At 42.8% G+C, this 13,590-nt stretch overlaps 1 protein-coding gene across 2 annotated transcripts in view; it reads left to right on the top strand.

Annotated features, from left to right (window-relative positions):
* The window catches only part of Grin2a (glutamate receptor, ionotropic, NMDA2A (epsilon 1)), a 428,183-nt gene that overhangs the window by 332,158 nt on the left and 82,435 nt on the right, over positions 1–13,590 (top strand). For both annotated transcript variants that reach the window (NM_008170.4, XM_006521795.4), the window contains exons 7-10: positions 319–487; positions 592–745; positions 6,127–6,252; positions 10,301–10,530. In NM_008170.4, coding sequence (NP_032196.2) covers positions 319–487; positions 592–745; positions 6,127–6,252; positions 10,301–10,530 — 679 coding nt within the window. The remainder of the gene's footprint in view (positions 1–318; positions 488–591; positions 746–6,126; positions 6,253–10,300; positions 10,531–13,590) is intronic.

Genomic DNA, 13,590 nt, shown 5'->3' with positions numbered 1-13,590 from the left:
AGCCAAAATGGGAAATACTTAGGCTCAGTTAAAGAGCCTATCACATGACATTAAAGTGGAGAGTAATAGAAGGCATGCAGTATTCTCCTCTGAGTGCTGCACTTGTGTGTGTGCTGTGTGTATGTGGAGAGAGAGAGAGAGAGAGAGAGAGAGAGAGAGAGAGAGAGAGAGAGACTAAAGAACACTTCTAACTTTAGCTTTCACAACTCTCTTCCCCTTTATGAGTTTCAACATCTCATCTAAAAATAAGATGTATATGTAGCCAAGAACACAGCCTTCCAAGAGTAACTTTCTGTGATCTTGGGATTTTCTTGGCAGCAATTCAACCAACGAAGGGATGAATGTGAAGAAGTGCTGCAAGGGGTTCTGCATCGACATCCTTAAGAAACTGTCCAGAACTGTAAAGTTCACCTATGACCTCTACCTGGTGACCAATGGGAAGCATGGGAAAAAGGTTAACAATGTGTGGAATGGAATGATAGGCGAAGTAAGTCATCTTTGTTACCTCCAGGTTCTCATTCCAACAGGGGGCTGTGGGGTCTCGTGGTATTGTGGGTAGAGGATGAAGGCACTGTTCTTTCTTCCATCCAGGTGGTCTATCAACGAGCAGTTATGGCCGTGGGCTCCCTCACCATCAATGAGGAGCGTTCAGAAGTGGTGGACTTCTCCGTGCCCTTTGTGGAGACAGGAATCAGTGTCATGGTCTCCAGGAGTAATGGCACTGTTTCCCCTTCTGCTTTCCTTGGTATGTGAACTTCACAGTAGTGATTGGTTCCCTGAAAAAATGAAAAATAAAACGAACAAACAAAACAGTGGTGTTCTGAGCTGAGGAGATACCGCCATTCACAAAGAGCTTGCTGTGTAAGAGTGGGAAACTGAATTCGCTCCACAGGTCTCAGGCAGGAGAGTCGACAGTGGTGGTGCACACCTATCATCCGAGCTCTGGGGAGAAGACAGCTAGCCTAGCCCCTGGGGAGTTCGAGACAATCGAGAGTATTCATCTAAAACAAACCAGGGGACACACAAGCAATGACATCTGAAACTGCCCTTCAGCGATGCCCCCCACCCCAAATGAAATCAGAAATGCTCAGTTGTAGATGCTTAAAAAATGGAACCAACATTGCACTTTGTTTGGCTTTATTTGACCACAGATGAACATTCCAAAGAATGCTACATTTGAACTTTCCAGCTAACAACTTCCTGTCCCCGCAGCTCACTCTCTTTTCATTTATCTTTAGCTTGGGCAATTCTGCTGATAAACACCATCACATATTTAAATGCCAATACCGACTGGGATTATGTACCATAAAAATATATTGCTGAAACCATGAAAACATTTAAAATAAATAAAGCTGTCTGTCCACAGTTAATTTTTAAAAAGCTTGTGAATCTGTTTACCATCCATACACACACACACACATCTTCCTTTCAGCAATCATTTATATACCAGAAGTAATGGAAACTACCCAGTGATTTATCCCAGGACTATAACAAGAAGAAGCAGTCTGAGGAATATACACTGATTCAGAATTAATGTGCTCATATTTTAAAGTGTTGCTACCTTTATACACAGGATTTGTAAAACAGGAAATGTTTTCAGGTTTCCTCTTAGACAGTTCATAAATGTGTTTACATGAAAGATAATCAGGGTGGAGTTATTTTTTCCATGTCCATGTCCCTGAGCACAGGACTGTATGCATGTGTGAATCTTGGTGAGAGTTGTAGAAACTTTGTGGCACACAGCCAAACATAATTAATTTCTTCTTTAAAGCAACTGTGTATTGTTGTTGTAAGTTATTTTCTAGAAGTTATCCTGTTGAACATCATGAAGTTCAGATTACTAACTTTTCCCTGACATTCCCATCTAAGTGAACTTGCTCGTATTTGGGAAGACAGAGAGAGGCACTTGTCTCAGGAGGAAAGCTGTGTGAGCTAGGGAAGGTGGTTTTATTAAGGTCAAGTAAATTTATGCTCTTCCAGAGACAGGAAAACATCATTAAAGAAAATCACAGGGGCTGGAAAGATGGCTCTGTGGTTAAGAGCACTTACTGCTCTGGCAGAAGACGTGGGTTCAGCTCCCAGCACTCACATGGTGCCTACAGTGGCTTGTGACCCTCGTTCCAGAGAATCTGATGGCCTATCCTGACCTCCGTGGGTGCTGCATGCTTTGGTACACAGAGATACATCCAGGAACAAACACACACATTGGATATAATAAACAAACCAACCAACAAACACTTGCAAAGGCATACCAGCTCCTCGGTACCAACTTCAAGCCTCAGTTGTGCTCCCCCTTGCCCCTAATTTATGTCACGTCAGCAATGCACATCCCTGCCAAGCCACTCTTCCTTGCATGCAGTGTTGACTAACAGGATTCTTGGAGACCGCCTTAATCGCAGCAGCATATGCAATGACTATTTTCATTTCTGATAATCCAGTTAAGCTGTTGAAATCTTTGCCGTTCACTGCATTTGATTTCTGTACTCGTTACTTCAATTCTTACAACCTTTGTTGGTCTAATAACGAGCTCGGGAAAGACATATCTTGTTATGTTCTCTCCTTTGTCGTTTTGTTTGACATGGATTCAGAGATCCATATCTTGAGCGAGCCTCATTACACCAGAACAAAATGCAACTGGCTCCTGCTGCCCGTAGTGAGGACTCTTAGTCAGTATGAGATGGATGTTCAGTCTTTAACTTCCTCTGCTTTCCTTTCCTGCATTGCCCACCAGACTGTTTAACAACACAGCTGCCCTGAGGGTTAAGGAAAAGTGGAGAAAGGACTGAATCCATGCAGTAGAGAGAAATGAGTCCCCTTTCACAGAATGCCCATGACCCTGAACCAAAAAGAACTCTTTTTCCAGTGAAATCAGAAACCAAGAAAATCAAGAGGCTTGTCTCATAAAAATGGGTCGCTGATATTGAATCTGGCCTCAGCCCAGTTTCTGTAGATTTTTTTTTTAATCTTACCTGCATCTGTAGAATATTTCCATAAAAAGTCAACTTTTTTTGTCAAATTTCACACCCTTTCTTCATACTGCTTCTTTAAAAATAAAAGAAATTGTATGAACAAGGAGCTGCTTTCAAAGCCATTCTCATAAAGTAAGTTAAGTATTTTTCCTGGTCTCCAGATTGTATCCCTGTCTCTCTGATTGTCTCTGCACTCCGTATTTACAACACTATTGGACTGGCTGTGCACATGTACAGACATCATGTGCAGGTTTTGAAAGTCATAATGATCCCAACTTCTATCATGGGCTCTGCCATGTGGAGAGCCTACACATGCAAAATCTGACTACACTGGTCTTCCTTATTTCCTATTCTCTCTCCTCCACAAACTCCGTTAACTCACACAGGAAATGGCTGGCCAAGTAATGCTGCTGAGCTTTTGTGTAAAAGCAAACCAGCAGCTCTTCAAGGACAGAGATGACATCTCTTGTAATATTTCCATCTAGTTAATTCTAAGAGCTTGCTGAGTAGGTCAGCTTCTTTGATCCATACAAATGCTAACCTGGAACCACCCGCACTGATGCTCCTTCCTGGATGAATGTTGAATCTGTTTTAAACCATTGGAGGATATAACTCACCATGTAAGGTATTTCTGAGTCACTCCTCAGATGCTATAGACTGATTCACTTATATTTTTTTTCAGTGTGTATGTGTGTGTGTGTTGTCTGCAAGTAGCAGGACACAACAGCTATTTTATTTATTAAAACAACACAGGGCCAATAACATCTTATTGATCAGTGGATAAAGGTTTGCACCACCAAGCCTAGCCACTAAATTCACTCTCAGAGACCCACAGGGTGGAAAGAGAACCAGTGGGTGCAAGTTGTCTGGTAACCTTCACAAGTGTCCCATGGCATGCACACACACACAAACACACACACAGACACACAGACACACAGACACACACACACACACACAGAGTCACATACCTTCACATACCCCCTACACATATGTACCATACACAAAGTGAATAGAAGTTCAATAAAATTTAAAATCAGACTCCTGAAGCAGTGCCTTTGATCTCTGACACATGATCACAAGCAAAGAGACTAATGACATCACCTTCCAGTAAGAAAACATTTGGATCAGTGGCTGGGGTAAGGTTTCTGACTAGTATGTTAGTGCTAGCATGTATTCTGCCAAGCCAACTCTGCTGTGGGTTTAACAATCCCGACATGTGAACCAAACGCAGTAGCCCCTAATCCTATGACATTCTCAGGTCTTATAGAGAAATGGGAGTTAATTAGTGAGTGTGCTTTTATTAACTGGGGGTTTCTTTTTCAGCACATTTCTGGTTTTAATTGTGGAATCTGTTATTCTGTCCATTATGTGGTATATATACACAGCATTTGAAAAGCAATGCTGAAGGTTTTCCCCAGGAAAGCGCTTGCACTTCCCAGTGCCTTGCCATTAGTACACCCTGCTTGCAGAATTACTTTAACATATTTATTTTTGATGATTAAATACTTTTTTTTTGATTTCTCAACCATCCATCTATGTATCCTCCATTCTGGACGTACCTCATTACCGAGTACTAGTGATTTCTGGAGTATAATGCTGTTTATGACTCCAGCTCAAATCCTCTAAGATAAACTTCAGTTTTGGGCTCCATTCCTTGAGCTCATTTTTGTGTTAAACAAGGAGGCTGTACTGTCATCACCTGTAACCCTTTAACATGTTCAAACCATTGAAACTTCACTACTAAACACTTGTTCTAGGCCTGAATTATCCAGTATCATTAAAGTTTACACATACGACTTCCTTGTTATACAATAAGAGCATCTCTCTGTAATCTGCCTGTGTCAGGACCACAGACTTTATTCTTGAGCAATACTACCAACTTCATACAACTTTTAAAAATAACCCAGTATGCACTATCAAGTGGTTTTGTCACACTAATTATGCTTTACTCTCAAAAGTGTTTTCTTCCAAGAAAAACGACTTTCAGTTAATTTGTGTCTGTGGGTGATATCAGCTGGAAATGTGTCCATTAAGTTTTTTTGCTAAATTCTCTAAGTAATCTATATCTTACATGATAACACAGCTTTAATCAGCTAATTCACATTCTCATTCAGGTTAAGTGGAAGTGTTCATTTATTTACAGGCTCTCTGACCTTTCTAGGATGTTGTCAGACTTAGAACCTGTGCCCCCACACTTCTGTGTAGTCAGATAACTGCCTGCTCCCCAAGTTATGTCCAGTGAACTGTCTACAACATGGAGGGAAGCAACCACTTACCCATCCCAGACTATATCACCTCTACTTAAGTGATGCTTTATTGAATTTCCCATAAATATACTATTCCATATGACTTTTGGCTGTATTCAAGCCCACTGCCCACATCAGTCTGATGTGTAGGTCATGGAGATCTCACTCATCTGCAGCAAAGGGTGGTAAATTATGACCTTCTAATATTCTTGTCAATGCCATGATTGTTTGTTTGTTTGTTTGTTTGTTTGTTTTTTCGAGACAGGGTTTCTCTGTGTAGCCCTGGCTGTCCTGGAGCTCACTTTGGAGACCAGGCTGGCCTCGAACTCAGAAATCTGCCTGCCTCTGCCTCCTGTGTGCTGGGATTAAAGGCGTGCGCCACCACGCCCAGCTAATGCCATGATTTTATAAACCTTTATAACAGGTGTTATCATTTTCCTTCTACTTCACAAATCCCCCATCCTCATCACTAGTATATAAAATTACAAATGAATGTAAAAATTAAAAGCATATATTAGTAGAGTCTATATACTAACTATTTGGATCTGGCTTGTTTCTCCTCATCTTTGGTTTTCTAGAACGTTCTATGATCATGTGGACCTTGTGACCTGTTTATTTGCAGCCTAACATTTTTCTTCTTATCTTATTATTCTTTTTAGCTCATATTATCCTTGACCTGGTTTGTATAATGCCACATTCTCTCCTCTATTTTTATCATCTTATGTGCCATCTTATAAAGTGTCTCACATAATTTTATAAAGAATGGTTTCACATATGAATCAAAGAGAACAGCTTCTTTTGAATGACCAGATTTTGTCACAGAAAGTTTTTGCACAAGCTTGCAGGTGGGTAGTGGGGTTCCTGCTGGAGGAGAGGAAGAACTGACTTCCTTTACAACTCTTCCCCCGCAGAACCCTTCAGCGCCTCTGTCTGGGTGATGATGTTCGTGATGCTGCTCATTGTCTCTGCCATTGCTGTCTTCGTTTTTGAATACTTCAGTCCTGTTGGATACAACAGAAACTTAGCCAAAGGGAAAGGTAAGGAAGCCTTCAGGAACCTAGGATAAAGTGGATGCTGTTTCAGGACTGGAAGGGTGGCTCAGTGTGCCATGTGCTTGCTGTGTTAACATGAGAACCTAAGTTCACATCTTCAGCACCATGTAAACACCAGAAACCATGGTGAGCATCCATAACCCAGCACTAAATGTAGAGGAGCAGAAACAGGATGATTCTGGGGCTTGCTCACAGCCAATGTAGTCAATTGGTGAGCTCTAGATTCAAAGCATTAAAGGTGGAGGCTGATATAGTGAAGATGCTTGACTTTGGATTCAGGCTACCAAATGTGCGTGCACATGAGCTCATAGCTGAGTGTGTCCACATACATATAGATGCATAACTCACACACACAGAGATACACAGACACACAGACACACACACTCACACAGAGACAGAGAGACAGAGACAGAGAGATAGAGACATGCACTTTACTGCACATTGCTGAGTCTTCCTAGGAGTAGCATTGCCACATTCATATGACAAGAAGGATTTACTCACTTGAACTTAAAGTGGATTTAAACATGAAACATTTTAATCTTGTTATAATTTGAAGTCAATAGTGGTTAGGTAAAAATCATTGATATTCAATTTGTTGAGAAAACAGAGTTGAAAAGTTTTGGCAATTTATTTTTAAAATGTAGATCAAAAGAAATGTTAAACCCACAGCAAGTCTCAGTTTCAGTCTATGCAAATAAAATGACCTTATAGATTCTACTTTAAGAACACTCTTCAAACCAGTGAATCATATTTGCATTAGTTTGACAATAAATGCAACTATGAAGTGGTGTATTTCCCCTGAGTTAAATTTTCCCCTTGATGTGTTGGATCATCATGTACCGTACTTGGTAAAAGCAGAATTGGTAGACAGAAAAAGAAATATAAAGATAAGCATTGGTTATAATGTACTAAGAGGCTTGCTAAACACATGACACCATTTTGAGTAGAGTTTTCTTAATGCATGGCACTTCCTTAAGTGGATGTTACCTGAAAGATGCTGGCATCAAATCCCTTTCCCCAACAGTGACTTGCTATTGCATAGAACAGGAGTCCTAGAGACCAGAAACGGAGCTCAGGGTTACAGCACCTACCCAGCATGTACAAGACCCACAAGTTTGGTACCTGCCCCCCCCCCCAAGAAGAAGACTTAGTATCTTAAATAGCCCTCCAGAATAGGTCATCTTTTAATTCAACATACAGCACATTTTACTTGAAACATTTAATACTAGACACAGTCAAGCGGTCATAAGAGGTCATGGAAGTTTACTAGGGAAATTGTTTCCTTCAAGTCCTTCTAGTTCTTAGCTGTTGAAGGGCAGTGTACACAGTGCTTGTCATCTCCTAACCCAGGAAAACTCTGTACATAACCATGTGTCTAAGTAAGGGATGAACTGTGCAGGAGCTTGCAACCCAGTGGAGGCTGAGGTCATTCCTTGTGACAATTACACTAGGGTAAAACAGGATTTTCACCAACAGAGTATGCAGTTGTGCACTCCACATTCATTGCATGGGTATTTACTGAGTATATTCTGTGTGTGAAGCCCCATGCGGGTGCAGGAGACAGCAAAGCGAATCAGATGGAGCTGTCCTGACTCTCATGGGCTTTAGGACTTAGCTGGAGAGACAAGATGTAAACAAATTAGTTATCATAGATAGTAGAAAATTGAAGAAGGCTTACAAATCAGACTCATGTGGTGGTGAGAGATGGGTACTGCTTTTAGATAGGATGCTAAAACAAGGAAGGGTGTTTCGTATCGACCATGTTCATCTGAGATCTAAAGGAAGCGTTTAGTTTCAAGAAAGACAGAAAAGACCATTCAAGTATCAACCAATAAAAAAGTCTGAAGTTAGACCCCATCCTGACGTGTCTAAGAAACGGAAAGGGAAACCAATGCTGGTGGTGTAGACCCATCAGTGAAACCAACCCTGGTGGTGTAGCCCTGTCAGTGAAACCAACACTTGTGGTATAACCCTGTCATCTCAGCCACTGGCTGAGGCAGGACACCTTCAAGGTCATCCTGTGCTACAAAGCAAGTTCTAGACTAGTCTGGAAGGCTTTAACAGGCCTTTCAGAAGGGCGGAAGCTACAGCTCAGTGTATGCAGGCTCTACTCCCAACAATAGAAACAAACAAACAAGGAATAAAAGATGAAGACCTGAAGTACGAAGGAAGATGCAATTGGAAGGGAGTCTAACCATGCACAGATCCGGAATTTCCAAAATGTCCCAAGGATCCCACTTTCAGCCCTGTCTCTGATTCCCGAATGATTCCTGTCACTTCTAGTGTGACTTCTGTACTTAAGTAGCTAATGAAGTTAGCTAGATTGACTCAAGAGTTCCTGACCTCTTGGGAGTAATAGTAGAAAAATCATAAAACTAGGCAAAGAGAATCAGGGGAGATTGGGAATTATAGGGGTATCTCCCTTCTTCACACATGGCATGCTGGGCTCTGTCTGTATGTGGGAAAGTGTCTGGCCTACAGTAGAGAAAGAGTCTTCTCTTAGGTCCCTACCCAGAGCTCCAGAGCTCGCATCCAACAGAACCAAACCTGGTACTTTATTTATTGCCTGCTCTGCTGCTTTTGCCAGCAGAGAACTGAGTGCATCATTTTGTCATATCTTCCTTTACTTAAACGACATAAAAATTAACCTTCTGCTTAAGAAGGAGTTTTTCTTTATCAGAGCAAAGACGTAAATTGATTTTTTGGGGTGGGGGGCTTGGTACAATTTGGAGTCTTGAAAACCATCACTTGACTGCTTTACCATCCTCATATGCCCCATCCCAATGAAGTTCCACATATTGTTCTGCCTCCTTAGTTAAGCCTGACACAAGGAACACTTAAGAATCTCAAAAGGGACACACTGCTGGGAGCACTGCCGAGTGATGTGCTGTCAGTTCATTTTCTGTGACCTGCCATGAAATGTCTCCCATTTGTGAAGTGTTGGAAGAATTAGGCTCTATTGTTCTGTTCCCGAAGGCCTCCATTGGGAAAGAGTGTGATTCCTGTATTGGTATATTACGGATACTCTTCGTATGAATTTGAACTGGAGCAATTTCCAGGGACAACTGCATTAGAATCACAAGCATACTCCTGCCAGATTGAATGGTTCTTAGGGATAGACAATAGTGAAGCAATCCCCCCCCCCACACTACTTGCTTCTGTAGACTTCTTTTACATTTACTTTATATTTTTTAATTATTTGAGAGTTTCATAAGGGCATATAATGTGTTTTGATCAAAACTACTGCTAATTCTCTTCCCTCTACGTTCTTCTTTACAGTTTTTTTAAAGTATAGAGTAGAGTTTATTCAGGGCATGGGGAGGGGAGTTGAAAGAAAGGCAGAGAGAAAGATTGAGAGAAAGGGAGAAAGAGAGGGGGAGAGGGGAGGGGAGGGAGGGGAGGGGAGGGCAGGGGAGGAGAGGAGAGGAGAGGAGAGGAGAGGAGAGGAGAGGAGAGGAGAGGAGAGGAGAGGAGAGGAGAGGAGAGGAGAGGAGAGGAGAGGAGAGGAGAGGAGAGGAGAGGAGAGGAGGCCAGCCATGAGCACCTGGAGAGAAGCAGGGACAATGGGGAGAGGGGTTAAGGAGCAGGAACAAGAGGAGAAGAGAAGGGAGCAAGAGCAAGAAGACTCCTTTACATTTTTAAAGGAGTTTGGTTTCCCCAAATGGAAATCAAATCCAAATTTAAAACCATGTCTTAGCGCCACTTTTCATGGAAACCCTCGTTTTTGCATAACTATTTTCTTTTTAAGAAATGTGGTAAAATCCAGTTAGATAGAAATGTGAGGAAAATGCTAATTATGTTAAAGCAAAAAAGAGGTTGACTGCAGTAAAGTTCCAGGACAACAGAGGAAGAGAACATTGGCATGCTTTTAACTTCCAGCCCTCTAATGCTACCAGGAACTGCCTAGTTCACACACACACATGCATACACACACACACACACACACACACACACACACACACACACACACACACACCCCACACGAGTGTACACGCTGTGGAAATAGTGTGACTGTTCTTTCTGCCACTTGCAGCTCCCCATGGGCCTTCTTTTACCATTGGAAAAGCTATATGGCTCCTCTGGGGCCTGGTCTTCAACAATTCTGTGCCCGTCCAGAATCCTAAAGGCACAACCAGCAAGATAATGGTATCAGTGTGGGCCTTCTTTGCCGTCATCTTCCTTGCAAGTTACACAGCCAACCTGGCTGCCTTCATGATCCAGGAGGAGTTTGTGGACCAAGTGACTGGCCTCAGTGACAAGAAGGTAAGGAGAGCCCATTTCCTCGTGCTAACTGCTATCCTCAACAGGGGTGACTCAACGGGCTAACCATCCATTCTATAACCCAGAAGCATGATATTTCCCCCCATACATTGCATATTTATCAAAGAATCAGAGAAGGCATCTTAAATTCCATGGCCTGGTGTTTAAAGGAGTCTCTTTCCCAGCTTCTCATATTTGTAAGATCTTAAGGATGCTCACCCCGCGGCTCTGCAGCTCAAGATCACTCTGTAGCACTGGTTGAAACTGGGATTTGATGATGAGGAAAGTTTACTGCCTAGACAAGAAAAAAATGCTGTAGAAGAGCTATAGGTACCTCCTGCCCCCTGTGAACTCCAATGGGTCTTGTATATATGACATGCCTTGGATTCCTGGCATAAGACATTTTAAAAAGCCATCTATACGTTCTAGTTTATTTCATCTATTCTTCATGGTACAATCAAGTCAGCCTAGTTAGCTACACTTCTAACTTTCTGGAACAAGCACAGAGGTTTCTATCACTCGATGTGTCCTCTTAGATGCTCTTCAGCACACCCAGCCTCAGTAAGCTGGCACCATAGCACCTGCTCTCCCCATTCTGCACTGAATCCCAGAGAGAACTGTGGGGTTTGAGTGACTATTCAGAAATCCTCACAGAGGATGAAGCGAGGTAAAGTGGCTTCATTCTCCTATTGAAATTTTAGCTCAGGAAACAGATCTTGACTTGCTAAACTCAGCAGTGCTGAGCCTGCAGCACAGCAGAGATTTTCTGTCTCGTGTGTGGGGATAATTTGTCTCTTTATAAAACCTCCCTGTCGCATCTTGTTGACACAAGTCTGCATCTACCCGTTCGGCATTCATCTACAAACTGCTGAGTAGAAAATCAGCTCATGAAAAGCCTCTGCAGCTTATCCACAGCATACACTCTTGGCGAAAGAGGTACATGGTGTCCTAGAAATGGAGAGACAGGAGAGGTCAAAGATGGAGTCACCTTCACAAAGGGGAGCGCCTGGCCTCTCTCAGAGGCCCAGAAAGCTACCCCCAGAGCTGGAGTAGATGTCTTTCCATTCCAGCCTCCTCTCACACATTCCCTCCATTTTGCTCACCAAAACTCCCTCCACCATTCCCACATTTCCAACCTCATCCCCAGGTGGTGCCTTTGGGTTTCCCGGGTCCTGTGTGGGGGCCATTTTACGCTATCTTCTTGTGGCTGCTCTCTCTTGAACTTCAGGTTGGAGAGAAAATGTCAAGCCTGCATAGAGATCTTTCCAGGCTACTGGGGTGAGTGTGACAGACTGAGCCAGAGCCCTGGAGAAGCTAGAGGTTTCACTAGGAATAAATAAACAGTGCATAAGGAAACATCAGAGACAAGGGAAGTCTTGGGCAGGGAAGGATCTTAAAGGGTTAAATTGATAAGACTAAAGTTACCTCAGGAAGGAGGAGCTCAGAATTGGCCAGTTTGTGTCTGCCCTCTGTCTCTGTCTCTGTCTCTGTCTTTCTCTTGCTCTCCCTCTCTCCCCCTCTCTCTTTCTTTCTCTCTCTTCCCAGTAGTCAGAATGAACCAAGGATAACTTACAAACTGCCACTGAGCTATATCTTCAGCCTTCCTTTTAGCTTCTGTTTTGAGACTGGATCTTACTACATGGCGCAGACTGACTGTGAACTCCTGTACACCAAACACATTTTGAAGTTGAAATCCTTCTGTTTCAATCTCTTGAGTAGTTAGAATTAGAGTCTTGCACTTCCAGGCTCTGGAAGAAATTTTGTTTATAGCATCATAGCACCTAGGAGGTGTTTGATATCACAGTGTTGGCTGAATGCGTAAATTCATACATGCTATGTTAGACATGTGGACTCTTCACTTGAGTCCACAGGAATCTTTCTAGATCTGTGTCCCCCACACCTTTGCTGGCTCTTTGCATGCATTGCTCGTGGAAAGGGTCTCCATCATTGCAGTGGTAGAGTTGAGGTCACAGGTCACCTCTAGACAACATGAGCAGTAGAAAAGCCCAGGTCCCACATGCTCTTCAGATGGACAGATGGAGGCATGTGGATTCTTCAGAGCTAGCCACAGAAGCAAACAGAGACCATTGGACAGAACTTTGGCCAGCTTCCTGTCTTTCCCTGATTGGTCTGCATTGAAGTCTGTCATCATTAAGTCACTTTCATCTGAAGTTTTGGCTCATGGTTTGGGTGGGAGAACCCCATCTGAAACAAGTGCCATCCCCAGGCCACTGAAGCATTGCACCTAGAGGCAGAAATGTTAGATCTGTGTTTCCTTTCTGCAGTGACTAGTCACACCATGTGACCTCACTGCTTGCTGGTTCTTCTCTGTGAACCCGGGATTCACAGTTTGGAGAAAAGTAAATGGTTTGCTTCTAGGCTCAGGCTTACTTCCCTTTCTTAGTTACAAAACCACCTGCTCAGGGTGAACTGGACCCTGCTTCATTGATTAGCAAGTAGGAAAATGCCTCTCACATTCCTCTTCCTGGGTTTGTTTAATCCAAGTTGATGAAAACTATGACAACTTTATGCCCTTTGAAGTCTTCTATAGGCACAAAGTACCATCCAATGACTCTATTATATGAAGGGTCAAAGATGCAACTCCTAGAGGAAGTGACTCAGGGAAGCAGTGGGGAACTCTACTCTGAATGGGAGGCTCTTCCACAAAATCAGTTGAAAGGCAGTTTTGCTTTCTCTCATGCTCCTGTGAGTGTAGTGGAGGTCAGAAGTCAATGCCAATTGTCTTTCTCAGTCAATCTCCACATAATGGTTTTGAAACAGAACCTCTTACTAAATCAGGAGCTCACTTTTGGAATAGACTGACTGACCAGCAAGCCCCTTGGATCCCCTTGTTTCTATCCCCTCTTTGCTCCCCCAGTCCTGTGGTTATAGCGGAATGCTGCCATCTCCAACTCGAAAGAGTTGGGTGCTGGGAATCCAGACTCAGGTCCTCAAGTTTGTGCAGCAGACACCTAAGCTACCAAACCGTCCTCCCAGGACTTTTATTCCTATTTTCAAAGACAAAGAGAAAGAAATCTCTTGCATTATAGTTTGGAGTCTAAA

The sequence above is a fragment of the Mus musculus genome, chromosome 16 (assembly GCF_000001635.26).
Source record: "Mus musculus strain C57BL/6J chromosome 16, GRCm38.p6 C57BL/6J".
Lineage (NCBI taxonomy): Eukaryota > Metazoa > Chordata > Mammalia > Rodentia > Muridae > Mus > Mus musculus.
This window is presented reverse-complemented; position numbering and strand designations above follow the sequence as displayed.